Source organism: Camelus dromedarius, chromosome 26 (assembly GCF_036321535.1).
Source record: "Camelus dromedarius isolate mCamDro1 chromosome 26, mCamDro1.pat, whole genome shotgun sequence".
Lineage (NCBI taxonomy): Eukaryota > Metazoa > Chordata > Mammalia > Artiodactyla > Camelidae > Camelus > Camelus dromedarius.
In genome coordinates, this window is record NC_087461.1 from 10,708,592 (window position 1) to 10,724,711 (window position 16,120).

A 16,120-nucleotide genomic window follows, 5' to 3' on the forward strand; every position below is an offset into this window, starting at 1 on the left:
TTAGTCACAACTCTACAGACTGTCACCGTGGTTTGAAAGCAGCCATAGAAAATATGTGAATGAATGGGCTGTGTTTGAATAAAACTTTATTTGCAAAAATCATGTTGTGGCCTGGATTTGGCCCTCAGGCTGTGGTTGGTTGGCCCCAGCGCTCATCAGTAAGAAGCTATCTTGTTCATGTAAGTACAGAAAAAGCAGAAGGGAAGCATATTACAAAAAGTCTTCAAATTAGTGATCAGTGCAGTAGGAGGAGTTAACCGCTTAAGACAGTGTTTTCCAAACTGGGCCATTCATGGAAGCCTTGGGAAACATTTAAATTATAGATTTTCAAGTTCCATCTCCAGAGACTGCCTTTTGGTAGGTCTAGGAGTATTTCTATATTCCCTAGTGAGACCCTTTGATTTAAAAAGTCCAGTGACAGTAATAAACGCTGTTGGGCTAAGAAAATGATAGAGAAAATGGAATAATATAGATTGACTCTCATAAAGTGAAGTGTGTGGAACAGCTGCTGTAAAATCCAGAGGGGTGAATGCCAGACAGGGCTCTGCAGACGCAGCTGAGGGGACTGGTGAAAAGAGCTTTGACAAAGGACGGGTGGTGGTGAGGTCTCCAGCCCCAGGGAGTGCGAGGGCCCTCACCCAGGCATTCAGCTTTCAATCCTGAGTTGCCGCAGAGAGTCCCGACCCTGGCTTCGCCCTGAACTATCAGGTAATAATCTTGGACAAGTCCCTTAGCTTCTCTGGGCCAAGGCTTCCTCATCTGTGACACCTCTGCCAGCAACAGGTATAGGAGTCTATAAAACAGTGGACTCTGAGAAATCCTAACCTTTTGTCCCTCTTTTTATGAAGTTAAACTAAACACAAGTGTTGAAGGGTGAGAGAAAATGACAGACCAGGGCATGTTAACGGCCCTTTGGCAGGAATCTCACAGAATCACACACAAAAAAGGACTAAACAGTTGAAGGACATTTGGTTTCCATGATGGGGTTTCCTTTTATGAAGGAACTTTGAGTAACCGCTCCAGGGAACTTGTCAAGTCTGCTTTTCCAGACACTTCTCGGGTCTTCTGAGCCGCTTTACCACAAGCACCTCATCCTTGCACCGACTCGTGAAGGGCCCGGTTCAGCCAGGGGCCTGAGGGCCACGGGCCAGGGTGGGCCAGGGCGGGCCAGGCTAGGCGGCTAGCTCTTGCTGTGCATGGGAATTCAAAAGGCACGGCAAGTTCCCGCCCTTCAGGGGGTAACTTTTATTTTTAACAGAGCAATCATATGACCGGAGCGGAATAAAATGTGATTTAAGATGGGAGAAAGGAAGGAATGGGGTGTGGTTCTGAGAGCCACATGCAGGACACACACTAAGACCACTGTTTTGTGCTAAGTAAAAAATTCCTAGAGGGGCATGTGCAGTGGTGCTAGGGCCTCCGGAGTCCACTTTGCTAAGAACTGAGCCTAATTCCATGTTCAATCTCTTGGCCTTGCCTTCACTCCACTACCCACTTCATTTTATACTTTTATATATTATATACATTAACACTTCATTATTATTATGTACAGTTCCTAATCTCTTGTATTTAACCCTTAGCCACTATGTCCAAAAGAGCTGAATGAAGGATTAATGCTTCTTACCAACTGTTGTCCCTCTATGAGTTAGCAATGACCAATTTTCTGGGACAGATGTGCATTCAACCCACGAAATTAAGTGACCAAAATGAAAATGTTTATGTTCCAACTGTCCACAAAGAAAACAGAATTTAAGCTCCTGCTGACCACAGTTGGTTCTGCTGTAATGTAACATGTATGCTCCTAAAAATGCATCCTCTGTGCAGTTGCCCAGTAAAAACCACAGAGCTCATGGGAATAATGGGATTGGGGTACAGTACCCAAAAGCATCATTAGTGATAACACTAAAAAAAACCTAATGAAAACAGTAGCAGTTTAAAACATGCTAAATGGTCAGCATAAATACCACAGTAAATGTGGCACGTGATCTTGATGAAGCCCTGAGGGATGCAGGGAGTGGGTCATGGGCGTGGGGCGGGCTCAGATAGTAAGGGGAGGAGAGTGATGTGAAGTCAGGAGGAAAGTTGTCCCTCCAGATTCGGGCCAGTGTGACCCCCAGCAGGGAGAGCTGAGGTCGATGTCTGAGGGTGTGTCTGGTATAATTCCTATGGGCACAGTTCAGCTGGGTGTAGTTCTGTGTGTTCATCTTGTGTTCTTGAGCTACTGTAAATACAGCAAATGTGAAAAGTGCATTACGCTCAAATAATTCCCTCACATACTGATCAAATTAGCACAATTATACATTTTCAGAACAAGCGCTACAGGTAAGCTGTTTGCGCACCAGGGACAATGGAACACAATAAAAAGCCTCTAGCCACCCATGCCTTCCCGGTAAAATTTCAAAAAACAGTGATACACAGAACTATGGTTGGAAAAAATTAAAAATAAAACTAAGAAACTTTAGAGGGTATTCACTGAAGAGATTTCTTTTCTTTATCCACCTTGCAGTAGGTCAATTTTGTCCTGGAAATTTTCTATTATTTACTAATAAAATAGTTCACGGGTTGAAGGCAAAGCTCCAATTTGTGGAAAGATTCAGTTTTACTTCTTCAGGGATCAGCAAAAGATACTCTTAGTACCGAGTATTTAAAATTTGTAACAGAAACACAATCGAGAGAGAGACACAAAGGCTCCACCTTGTGAGTCATCAAAGTGCTTTATTTTGTAAAGCCCGGCTCATGACTGGAGTGTACTGTTAGCTCTAGGAAATACAAGGCAAACTTCTCACTCTGCCAGAAGAGGTGGCCAACAGAAAGGGACGGCAGAGACTGTTACAGACAAAAAGAAAGCATTTTGTAAACTTCTAAAAGCATGAACAGATTGGCCACAAAGGAAACAGTTAGTCAAATAGTGTACGTGTACCTTCTCTCTACTTCAGGGTCTCACTTTTGTAATCCTGAATCAAAGGAACCATAACCTAACTTCAGAACACTGAAAGTCCAGAACGCTGAACTCGATGCCAGAATGAGTGGTGGAGGGAAAACCTAAATCACCATCTCAGTTAACTTAAGTACAGAAAATACAGATTAGACAACCAGGTCCCAGTGCTGTCGACATCGCCTGTTGAGGATACCCAAGCTCTGTGAAGTCAGGAGATGTAGAACGGCCTTGCTGCTGGCTTCCCACGGCTCCGACTTGCTGTCACCTCATGTTTTCCGAAGTAAACTCACATGTGTTGGGCACAGTTGCAGACTTGATAAGCCCTGAAGTCAAGTCATTGGAAGAGGCAGTACGGCAGGGAGGGTTTGTTGAGTTGTAAATAATTACCAAAGGGCGGATTTTTTTTCCTGAACCCGCCTACAACAATCATCTCACGTTTTAAACAAAGGATTTCAAAGGCACAGCTTTAGCACAGTGTATAACTTGATAACCTACTCTAAGCAAGTCTAATATTTTAGCTTGACGCCTTTCAGAAAATGCCAGAAAGTTGGTAAATACACGATCAGTGTTGGAAATTTATAACTTGACTAGACACAGCACAGTTTAGGGCAATGAACTTACATAACCAGATCTGGGTTAAACATTTTCTTAAAAGAAAAAACCATTAGGTTGATAAATGTACATCCGGAGGAAACAAAACAACCCTTTTCCTTTTACTGTAAAAGACTGCCTGCCATGTAATTTGAGTAAAACATTCACCCCAAAACATGACTGCAGGATATTTCAAAATATGACAAACATTATTTCACCTACACTGTAAAATGACTTTACATGTAAACTTCAAAAATCACATGCTGTACATTAAATTTTTAGATTCAAAAATATCCCTGTTTTCCTAATAATGTAAACAGTAATATTGAGGGTTTCAGTTAAAGGGACAATTCGTAACAAAATACCACTGTTTGGCAGAATTGAGAGTTCTAAATTCTTTGCTCACCTTCCCACTGTGAGAGATGTAGATACCATTGCCCAAAACTATGCACTTTTCAGGTAAGCTTTATTTTTATTTCGTAGCATTAATTCCTATATCGCAACATAACAGTGTATCAGTGAAGAAGCTCCAGGCAAGAAAAGAGAAGTAAGCAGTTTTCCTGGACATATTTACTGAGGTGAAAATGTACAGAGACAAGTCACCAGGGGCATCAGCTTCCTGCCGGAGGAGGGGCGTTTGTCCCCGGACACCAAGAATCCCCACACCTGAACCAGGATGTGCGGGAGATGCCAGCCTCCTCTGTCCAGCGCCTGGGGTACAACTATTAAGGAGTGTCAGCGTGCGTGGTAGAAGTGTCACATCTGCAGTAAGTTTTTTTCCTTTTAATCACCATCATTATTATTATCTTCATTATTATTATCTTCATTATTATTACGAATACTGTCTCACATCTTTCAATTCCAAAAGGATAAACTGATCCACAGTTTATCGTGCGGTGCGTAGATGGTTGGTCTGACATGCATTGCTTTCTCCCCCGCCCCCTGCACGTGCTCGCTCACTCACTCATCTGTTCAGTCATTCGTCCACAGCTGGAATCGGGGGGGTTGTGGCCCCAAACACACTCTGACTGAAGCTGGTCGGTTTTCAGTAATTAACCAATTTATTTTCGAGATGCACACACGCACGCACACGCACACGCACACACACACAAATCAGAAATAGCTAGAATGATGCTGGGAAATATCAGGTAGCTGTTAAAGCAAGTAGCCCCCAAATCAGTCATCTTGGCCTGAAGATGTAAACGAGGAGGTGTGCTTCGCGGAGTTTGGTTTTCATTTTGCCTGCACCGAACACACCTCTGTCCTTCCCATGCTCACGTCCATCCACAGCTGTGCAGGACGTTACGTCAAGATGTGGCCAATAAAGTCCAAAAAGCGCTTTGAATACTGTTCTGGGTTCACGGTCGAGATCTCTGCGCCAGCCTGGGCAGTGTGAAAGGAGGAATGTTGACACAGTTACTAGTCAGCACCTACAGCAACTTCCAGCTGCAGCTGAATATGAAGCCAACCATTTTCAAACCTGGGCAGCTTCTCTGCTCTTAAAACCTAACTCAGAATATCCTGGATATTGTGTCTGAATAACCAAGGCTCTTAGGATTCTGGGTATGAAATGAGGCAGAGTCATGGGAACAACAGATGCCATTGTCAGACACACTGACTGCTGCCACTGGAAAAAAAAAAAACCCAACCAGCTAGCTTTGGGGTGCTCCTGTCAAACGTGGAATCTGTGTGACCTACATTCAGAAGCCACGGGGAGAATACTTCTGTTTCCCACGAGAGCCGATTGGAGATACCTTGAGAATGACACAAACAGCAACCTTTAGCCAAAGGGAAACTCCGAAGACAAGGAGGCAAGAACAGTGCTCATTTTTCAGGACCGAGGCGAGTGGCTGAGTGCTCAAAAATGACGGCGGCAGCAGTCAGGTCATGTCGGCTGCCCGGGCTCTTTCCTGGCACCGTAACCAGGTGAGACAGCACTGTAACTGCACCTCCCCAGAGGGGCAGGAGCTGGTCCCTGCAGCACTGGGCACAGGGCTGCCACTGTTCCCCTTCACAGAGGCTCGGTGGGGATTTCCTATTACGAGAGGCACAGTGCTGGCCTGCAGACCCTTGGTAGTTATCAGCTGGTTTCCTGCGCTACAAAGTGCAGGACCAGAGTTTCACTAAGTCACCAGGTGCTGTTTTTACACATGCACCCCACAGGGGAACCTGTAACTTCCACCGCACAGAGGAGCCCAGGTCTTGATGGCGGAAAATGGTTCCCAGCAGCAGCTCAACACAACATTCCTTTGCAAAGAGTAATGTCTTGCTCTTGCAAACTGCACACGATTTTAGGCCGTGTGCTATATCATGGAGCTGAGCTGGTGACTTAAAGGTTGACTAAGATGGAGCCACGTTTGCTGTGACACATTTCCAATTGCATATGGTATAGCAGATCACAGCAGGCTTGAGGAGGGGTGGGAAGAGACACACAGCACCACCCCACTGTTCTGCCTGTTCACCACAAAGCCCCATCAGCAAGACATCAGGCCCCCCTCATCAGCTGGGGGCACTGAAGCTCCAAAGCGTTTCCTCCAGGGCACACAACTGGAAATGTGAAACAGGGGTTCCGACCTCGTTCTGTCTTTGCAATACTCCCAGGCTTTTCAACTAGAGCTGAGCGTCAGAATTACCACAGAGCCTTTCACAGACCTGTCCCCCAGCCTCCCAAACTGGACTGAGAATCAGGCAAAGGGGACGGGGCATCTGGCACCACATTATCTTACAAACAGAACTCAGAAGGTTGTGATGCCACCCACTGGGTGAGAGCTACTGTGTCCCCTCCTCCCAAACCGGGTGGGCCCAGTGAGGTCTTTGTGCTTTGTACACAGCAGGAATGCCATAAATAGCTGGTGATGTGACTGACATATTTCTATGGCAAGTGGGGTATAGTTTTAGGCTGGTTCCATTGCTGGATGACTTAAAATAGAGAAAAAGGGCCTTTAGTGGAGGTTGATGTTCTGGGCTATCTCGGTTGGCTCCACACTGAGTGGGAAGCACCTCGCCTCCTCCTCCTGGTAGGAGTGAGCTGGGGCACCAGTTCATCTTGGGGAGGGGCTCTAAGGCTTTTCTAGCACTCCTAGAAAGCCAGAATGGATCCCTACAGCCTAGTGAAGACTCATGACTTCTGAAGTCCAGCCAGGCCAGTGGGGTTCACTGGTGGGTGGGGGTCGGGGAACTGGCCCAGAGCAAGGGGCCAGGCTGGGTCCTGGAGTGCAGTCCTCCCTCCACCACCTCCCAGTGATGTGATCCCAGCAAGTTACCACAAGAAGCTCTCCTCCTGTCTCTCCATCAGACGAGGGGGATCCACTAGCTACCTCTCACAAGCTGGTCACGGGGATTCAACAAGTTACCAGGCCTGGAAGAGGAATTCCGAGCCAGCACAGTAAAAGTGCAGGACTTGTGCTATTAGACTTTGACCTTGCACTCAAAAAATGTCTGTAATGGAAAAAAAATACAATTCACCAGGTGGAAAAAAATACAATTCCCCGGGTGGAAAGGAATACAATGTTGCGTATCTTGGAAGTGTCTGAAGCAGGGAACAAAATAGTGCTTCCGTTCCGAACATTTCATACTGGAACACTTACCTATCATCACTCAGCCCTTAACCGTTTTTTGAACAAAAAGGAATTTGTGTAATATTCTCATGATGCATGTGTCTGTTAATATCCCCAGTGGGTAAAAAGAGAAGCTGTGGCCGACTTTAAGTGATTTGCCAAAAGCTGAGGGAGAGGCGGGGGAGCACGTGCCGGCTCTGAATCCGGCCTCAGAATGTGACCCTTGAGGGGAACCAGAGCCACTGAAGGACTCTGGGCAGCTCAGTGGAAAGGAGCGGACCGAGCTGGTCCCTGCACCACAGACAACATTAAGGGGCCAGGAGCAGGGAAGGAAATGCAGCGGAGGTACTTACACCGTGTTTAACAGTTTTTGCAGCGTGGGCAGCTTTCTTTTTTGCATCATAATGAGTCAGGATGTCAATAATTGCCATAAAGTACACCTCTTTCCTCGGCGAGTCTGGAAAGGGATGAGAGCGATGACAGGTCAGATGACACGCCTGGAAAGACTCGAGCTGCCAGCTGCGAAGGAGGGAGGACCGGAGGAGGGAGGACGTGCTGGGGGCAGGGACTCGGGAGGGTGAGGCTGGAGGGGGGGGTCACAAAACAGGCACTAGTGGCTCTTTCAGCCTGGCTTATCCCTGCAAAACAGCTCAACTTTCTGTCCCCAGTTCTCTCTGTTTAAAAAGTAAAAAGAACATAACCCCAGGATATTTATTAGCATTGGAGGACCAAGGGTGAGACCGAGTTTTTATTTTTTGTTAGTCTGCATTTTCTTTAATGATGGTGTATTGTTTTGGTGTACAGAAAAATGCTGTTTAAGAAATATTCTATAAAACAAGTAGAATTATGCTCCCTAATCCTTTTCTACGATTACATACAACTGTTCCAAGGGGGGTGTGGTATAGCTCAATGGGTAGAGCACGTGCTTAGTTTAGCATGCACAAGGTCCTGGGTTCAATCCCCAGTACCTCCTCCAAAAATAAATAAATAAACCTAATTATTTCCCTCCCCTCAAAAAAACAAAAACAATTCTCTACATTGTTCCTAATTCTCTACAATAACTGTTTCCTATGTATTTCCACAAATATGATGCTTTTCCAGTTATCAACAGTAAGAAAAAGAGCATTTGACTATATCTAATTTTCTGTGTTGAAGGAACAGTTTCGGTGAGCAAAATAAAAAACACAACTCAAATTCACCTGGCTGCTGTGCCGTGAGACTTTTTTTTTTTTTTTAAACAATGAACCACAATTTTACCACTCAAAAAGTAAGAGGTCTGCTTTTACCTCTAAATTATTTTGGCTTTTTCATATGTAAGTAGCTAAGATAGCGTGTAATATTCCTACAAATATCCAGTCATCCAGATTTGGAGGACTAAGATCGATTTCACTTTAGAGAAGGCCACAGACCCCTTAAGGGGGCGGGAGGGTGGTGGTGGCCAGGGGAGAGCAGAGGACAGGCCTGCAGCAAATCAGAGATTCTCATCCCACCCTGTGCCAGCTTCAGCACTTCCAAGGAGAGGGCTGAGCGGTGAGATGCCTGCCCTACAGGATGTCCGCGAGAGGTTTGGGATGGACCGCATGTGCACCTAGCTCAGGTCAGACTCACGACACTTGAGATCCACATGTAGCAAAGAAAAGAATGTTTAAGAACATTTCTTACCTATGGTATGGACACTGACACAAGCATGTGCATGTGTGTGTTGTATACACACACCACTCTGTTGTGTGGTTTCATTCTGTTCCTTCAGCATCACAAAATTCAAGAACCTCATCACATTACATTTCAAAGCCAGAGATTACAGTTACCTTTAACATACTCTTGCCCTGAAATCACTTTATTTTGGAACTCTGGAGAATGAGTCTCCTAGGGCAGCTGGGGTGATGGTTTCTGGTAGATAACAAGGCAGAAAAATCCAACTAATTGTAAAAACAGTTGATAGTAATTCAGCTTACTTTCATGGCATTTAATTCCATAAACGTCAATGTTTGGATCAAACTCGCCGGGAGCCAAGGGTGGTGAGCTGTTGAGAGTATTTCCGGGACTGTCAGGAGGGGTTCCGATGGGGTGGGTGCCGTCGCTCTCCCCCTCCTCCTCCCCGTCGTTCTCTTCGCACTCCACCTCTTCCTGTTCAGCTCTCTCCACATCGTGGATTCCCACCAGGAGGCTGTAGTCCATGAGCTTTAACTGGGCAAGAAACTGGAGGGTGGGAGGTGACACGGTCAGTTATGCCTTAAACGCAACCCCAGATTTAAAGAAAACAAGCTCAGAAAAATGCACACGGGGGAAGGCTGTGAGTGATGAGAAGGCAGGAAAGAGAAGAGGATTTTCCCAAGAGGCAGCCAGGCACCTCCTCTGTGATGCTGTCACGGTCCCAGGCAGTTTCTCTGGCCAAAACTGCAGCCTCACGTTTTGGGCTGGCACAGAGCTGGGATCATTTTCCCTGAAATGCGAAACTGGATGCTGAAGGATGCATTTATCACGCCGAGGTTGGCTTGCACCAGAGAGCAGAGAGCAGGACTGGCGAGGAGAGGGGAAGAGAACATTTCTCCCAACAATTAAGACTGACTAATGGGGAAACCAGGGACCTCCCAAGTCGCTTCCAGGGGAGTCTCAGGACGGCTTGTGAAAGCACTCTGAAATGCGGCACACTGTGGAGATTATTATGCTGTCCATCACACATCAGTAAAAGCAACAGTGTCCCAATCAACCAACAAATGCCTGTGTCACCACTCTGGTGAATAACACTGTCCTTCAGCCCTGCTGGCGCTTTCCTTCTGATGGAAGTGGGGTGCAGAGGTGCTGAAGGCGGCTCACTCTCCAGGAGGCAGCGCAGGCCAGGATGTGTCCTCCCTCCCTCTCCTGTTCCAGCCCCCAAATGACAATGTGGGCAAGACCTAGCTCTGTGGGTTTGGCCACTCCTGTTTGCCAAGTTCTTTCCTGACTGTGCACGTCATGCTTTTTTCCCCTTTTCTTCTTTTTTAGTATATGCACCCAGACACACATGACCTGAAGCACAATATTCTAATTGATCAATTAAATGTGGTTGCTATTATTGAGGGCAAAACTGGCAGCCCATCTGCCACCTGGAGCTAAGTGGCTTGGTAACCCACTGCTGCTCTGAGCCTGGGTTCCCAGTCTGAGCAGGCACGTGACCCTGCCTCTGGGAGGGCTCGGGGCTACCCTTGCTCAGTGATGCAGAGCAGCTGAGGGGCCTCTGGGCCACCCTGACAGGATTTAGGAAACAAACTTCCTTACATAGAGGGAAGCATATGAAAAGGTAGGTCTTGAAGTTTTGGCTGCAAGTAGAATAAAATCAACTTGCAGAGACCTGCAACCAGTTCTTTCTCAGAGTCTGCGTCTGAGGTGAAAAGAGACCCACGCTCCCTGAAAGACACAGAGGAGAGGACCTCAAGCCCCAGCTGTTTCCCAAAGCCTTCAGTGGTCACCTGCCCAGGCCTCCTGCCTGCATACCCCCTCCTCAGCTCCCATTTCCTTGTCTTCCCACCAAGAATCCCCTGCGGCCAGGTTTAACTTCCTCCATTTGTACTGAGCTCAGAAAAGAGAAACTACACAAATCTTTATCTTTAGAAATTTAAGCCAGGTAGGAGAAACTTAATATTTAAAAATAGATAGAAGAAAATCCTTTGTCAAAAAGGAGGGCTGAGCAGCCAACACAGACAAGAAAAGATGCTCATCATCACTCATTAGGGAAATGCAAAGCAGGGAAACGCAAATCAAAGCCACAGTGAGATGCCCCCTCATGCCTGTTAGAATGGCTGTTCTCCCTAAGACAAATAACAAGCGTCAGTGAGGATGTGGAGAAAACGGAACTTTCGTACACTGTTGGTGGGAATGTAAACTGGCACATACTCCGGAAATAGTCTGGAGGTGCCTTAGAAACTTAAAAATAGAACTACTATGCGATCCAGCAATCCCACTTCTGGGTGTACAGCCAAAGGAAATGAAAACACCGTCTTGGAGAGCTATCTGCACTCCCATGTTCACTGCAGCGTTGTTCACAAGAGCCAAGGTAAGGACACAACCCAAGTGTCTGCCAGTGGATAAATGGATAAAGGAGATACACACACACACAATGAACTATTAAGCCTTAAAAAAGGAGGAAATTCTGACATACATTCTGCAACATGGATGGACCTGGAGGGCATTACGCTAAGTGAAATAAGCCAATCACAGAAGAACAAATACTTCATGGTATCACTTATACATGGAATCTTCAAAAAAGAAAACAAATTGAACTCATAGAAACAGAGGGGAGAAAGTGGTTGCCAGGAACTGGACAGTGGGGGAAATAGGGAGAGATTGGTAAAATATTTGAGGTGATGGATGTCTTAAGTAACTCAAGGCGGGGGGGGGGAATCCTTTCACGACAGATACGTGTATCAAATCATCAAATATCGTACAAATTTGTCAATTATATTATCAGTAAAGCTGGGAAAATTAGAGGTGTTACTCTATTAAACAAGCAAAGCAGAGTACTGATGGGCAAGTCTTGAGCAGTTTTCTGAGCCCCAGAGAGAAGGTGCCTCTGCTTTTCCCCGAGGCTTCCCCCCAAATCCCCCATCACGTGCTCCTGTGGGTGGCTTTCCCCATCTTGAGAGATTAATACCATCAAATGCTTGAATCTTTTATCAGCACAGAGCCAGTCACCCAGCCAGGTAGCTGATCTCGGCTACCTGTTCTCCCCATGGGCCCACGGGGTAGAGAGACAGCCGGTCTGGCCCGAGGTGGGCACTAGGAGCCTCCAATGAGGGGGGCTCCTAACAGGCTCAGAAAGATTCAAAAACAACCTGCCCAAGGATTCAAAGCTTTAAGAAGTCGTGAATTCAGGATTCTACGTTCAAAGCTCTTGCTCTTTGTGCTGTATTGTGAAGCCTCTGGAAGACGGGTTAAGGCAGCTTTCCCCAAATCTTGTTCTTCACAGCACTAGCATAGGGAGATAGTGAGTCAGACAAATCAAATGGTTTCTGAGAGGGAAAACCTCCCAAGGTTCCCACGACTGGGTCTCCGAGAGGGTGTCAGCCAGCAGCACGCCTCACCCCGCTTTGATTGTGGAACTGGCTCTTTCCCCTTGGGTGCACCCTGTGGGCCAAGTGTTTTGGAAACAAGACATCTGGGAAATATTCCAAGAGAGATGCCCAGAGATGCACTGGGCAGGATGCTCACCAGTGGCCCCGCTTCTGCCGCACCTGTTGTTCAAGGCTCCTGGGAGGCTGTGCCGGGGGCTGAGCTCAGGGCCAGCGCCGCCTCCGCCTCCCCCATCACCCCTCCCATGCCTGGCACAGTGCCTGCCCACCTCACCCCTGCTGCCCATCCTGGATGCCCTCCAGAGGTCTGGGCACCACTGGAGACACTGGAATCACCCACGGGTGTGTAGTGGGCACAGGCCAGGTCCCACTCAGCTTGTGGGGTGGCAAGGCAAAAGGCCCCTTCTCCCACCCTGTCTCCTCTGGGTCTTTGGAAGCTCTCTGGGAAGTGGCAAAGCCTGGATGCCACCCTAACCTGGCCCCCTGCAGTCCTCTGGGAAGGGAAGAACCTGACCGTGTCACGCTCATGCTTAAGACCTTGCAGTGGAGTCCCATTTCCCACAGAGTGTAACAAACTCTAACATGCCTCATGGGACCTGGATAGTTCGGCCCTGTCACCCCTCGGGCCACCTTGAAACCTGTTCTGGCCTGCCTTCTGGCCCTCTTGCTGGTCCCAGCCACCTTCCACTTGACCTTCAGGTCTCAGCTGCAGGGCACTTGCTCCAGAAGCCCGATCTGATTCCTGTCCGGGCGTGTGTGCTCTGCACGCTTTTCACTAAGGACACCTGGCTTAGGGCCTAGCCACACATTCATTTTATTAGACTATTTGGGTAACATCTATCTTCCCCAAACACAGCAGCCACATGAGGGCAGGGGCTCTGGCTGCTTTTGCCTTTGAAACTGAGTCATGATTAGTCAAGTCCATCTCACCTGCCTTCACTAATCAAGGTTGTTTTGAGACTCCCACGTCCTCCAAGGGGCACAGAGCCTAAATAAGGTGTCTGCCTGGTTGTTTTCTAGGAACTTGGAGTCAGCTGCATCTGGTTTGAGCTGAGCTTGTTAAGACCTTCCAACTCGGCATGCGTGAGTGTCTTTCTGCCCGTGCAGAGGATGGAAAACTCCACCCTTCGGTCGTGCAGAGGCCAATAGCCTAATCACACCTGCACAGAACAACGATTCCCGAACCTTTTTCCAATCACCTTCCCCACGCTCCCCATGCCTCAGACCAGCCTGCTGGTTTATTCATTATCCAGCAAGTACCTCCAGCCCCTTGCCTTGGGAAGACAGATTTGAGATTTGTTTTCCGCATCTTCTCGCTTGGCTGCCTTGCGAATAAATCCTCTCTTGGCTGAAAACCTTGGCGTCTCAGCGTTGGGCTTGCAGCACGTTGGGCAGAACGGATCTGGCTCAGTGACACCCTCGCTGGGTCCCTGACTCCCAGGTAAGTGATGGAGGTACTTGCTATTTACTGAACAAGTAAACACCTGTGCTGCTTCCCCAGTTCCCTTTACCTCTCCCTAATTTTCCCCAACCCCTTCCTCTAAGAAACAAATCCCCCAAACCAAATAAAAACAAATAGAGCAACAAGACCTTTGAGACTGCAAGAAGCAGCATCTACTGGAAGCAAAATGTGACCACTTACAATCTATCTTTGCTCTGCAGAATGGAATCTCTTTAACGTGCAGGTTTACCGTTTGACTTTCAGATGTTTGATGTTCAAATACTTTCAAGTGTGCTTTCTGTACAAAAGTAAAGGGCTGCCTATAGCAAACTTGCCAAAGGGAAGGGGTGACAACCAGGGCTGTACAGCCACATGAGGTGGGGGGGTCTCCAGACCCAAGTCTTCCCCTGGCCCCTGTGCTGCTCACAGCCATGGCTGGCCGGGAGCGCCTTTTCTGGGTCTCTGATCTGTGGTCAGACCACTGCCTAGGCTCCTCTCCCAGGAAGGAAATGTTTGTATTCAGTAAATAAAAGTGAAGTCAGCTCCCAGCATCACCCACTAAACCATCAGTGAAATGGAAAAGGCATTTCTTGGTTAAAAAAAAAAAAGTTGTTCTGACAGACCCCAGATCAAGGAAACCAACTGCAGCCCCAAGTGGGTGTCATACCCGTCTTCAAATCTGTGAGCCTGGGACAGAAATGAAGGCCCAGGCCAGCACAGGGGTTGAGTATAGCTTTTGCTGGGAAGGGTGACTCATTAAAGTATCAGGTAATCTAAAAAAAATTTAAGAAATAAAAGTTTTGGAGTCAGAAGGGCAATTAAATCTTATTTGTTACTAGCTCTGTGTTGACAGTGAGTTCACCTCTCTGAGCCTCAGTTTTTCAAGCCATAAAATGGGACATACCACTAAATGCACAGGGATGTGGAAAGGATTAAAGAGACAGTGCAGTGGAGGTGTTAAACAGTGCCCTGTAAGTAACAACGGAAGTGGTTACTATAATGGTCCATGTGATGGTAAAACCCTTTTTTTCATCAAGTATGTCATTTAAACATGGGGGGGGGGCAGGTTCAGGTGAGGTGGGCCCAGGGGAGAAACAGGTGGGACAGTCCTTTGATTCCTGAGCTCTTCTCTTTACAAGACTGCATTAAAAATCTCTTCTAAAGTAGAAGGAAATAAAACGTGGCAGGAAATCTGAGATTCTTGCTAGAGAAAATTCCTCTCGGGCATCACAAAACTACTGTGGGCTGAAGATGAGAGGCTGAAAAGAGAAAAAGAGGTCCAGGGCTCCCTGAAGGGTTTGCCTCCGGCTAATGTGAAGAACTTAATATGTATTTGCTGTTTTCTGTTCTTCCCTTTAAGCTTCTAACTCAAATCTACTGATTTAAGTACATAAGATTTCAAAGCATGAAGGCTTTAAAATTTTTATAATCTTTGGGGTCCCCTGCTTTCCAGCTACTTAATAATTATCTGCCAGTCCTTGATCAGCCTTTTTCCCTTGGAATATCCCATCTAATCTGATACCCTCATCGTTAATTCCTCATCATGCCAACTCTGAGCTGGTATCTTCCTCAAGATCCTTATAAGCCCTATCACAAACAAGCCCTTCTAGAAAACTGTGTGTCTACAGAGCTGTTTATAAACTCTCTTTCACAACACATTTGAATTCACTTTATTTGCTCACTTTATTAATACAGTTGTTCGACTGAATTACCACCTCCCAACGCACCAGTGACGCGGAGTTAAAATTCCAACCAGCCCTATTTAACAGTTACATTTTATCACTTGTTAAAAGCGCTAACAATCCTCCCTTGGAGCCCTTTCTCAGAAAACAGTCTCAGCTGTGCTCTCTCACTTAATCTGCATTATATGTCAGAGCAGTTGAGGCGTACAGCCTCCAATGACCTCAAATCCCAGGCTGAATTTAGTTAGCTGTGTGTCTCTGAGCAAATTACACGGTGTCTCTGGGCTGAGTCTTCTCATCCATAGACTGGGATAATGGCACCCACCCTCAAGGAGTTAGAAGAGTGAAGAGAGCTAGTGACTGCAGTGGAAGGACTTGTGTTCTGCCTGCTCCGTAAATGCTGGCTGCCAACCACCCCTGCGCCCCCCCCCCGCCTCTCCCTCCCCTCCCACCCATTTCCAAGATGTGAGGGATGAGGTGGCCTGTGATGGGGCAGCTCCTGGACACCATGGGAAAGTGTGGTTTTACATCCTTGTGACATCTGGGTACCAGTGTGAGCCAGTGAGAGGGGAGGTCAGTGTCAGCTACCCACAGTCATGGTCAGAGCGGGTGACAAGCAGGTCAGAGGGCAAAAGGCACTTTTAGTCTCTATTAGAGCATTTTCTTTTGGAGAAAAGGGCTCACATATCATGCGTGATGTTATCAGAATGAAGTACTTTTCATGGCATATGAGTAGGATAGGATTTCAATTGTAGAAAACCACTAGGTTCTATTTTACTAGAAAAATTTATTGAGCTGCAATAAACTCATCTTTTACTTTAAGCATTCACCACTCCACCCCCCCCAACACATTGTACTTAAAC

The 16,120-nt window shown here is 46.9% G+C and overlaps 1 protein-coding gene across 2 annotated transcripts in view; it reads right to left on the minus strand.

Annotated features, from left to right (window-relative positions):
- Positions 1 to 2,695: 2,695 nt before the first annotated feature.
- The window catches only part of PIP4K2A (phosphatidylinositol-5-phosphate 4-kinase type 2 alpha), a 158,909-nt gene continuing 145,484 nt past the window's right edge, over positions 2,696 to 16,120 (minus strand). For both annotated transcript variants that reach the window (XM_031444703.2, XM_010975119.3), the window contains 3 exons: positions 9,042 to 9,285; positions 7,440 to 7,543; positions 2,696 to 4,912 (listed from right to left, as the gene is read on the minus strand). In XM_031444703.2, the coding sequence (XP_031300563.1) occupies positions 4,832 to 4,912; positions 7,440 to 7,543; positions 9,042 to 9,285 (429 nt within the window). In that variant the 3' untranslated portion in view covers positions 2,696 to 4,831. The remainder of the gene's footprint in view (positions 4,913 to 7,439; positions 7,544 to 9,041; positions 9,286 to 16,120) is intronic.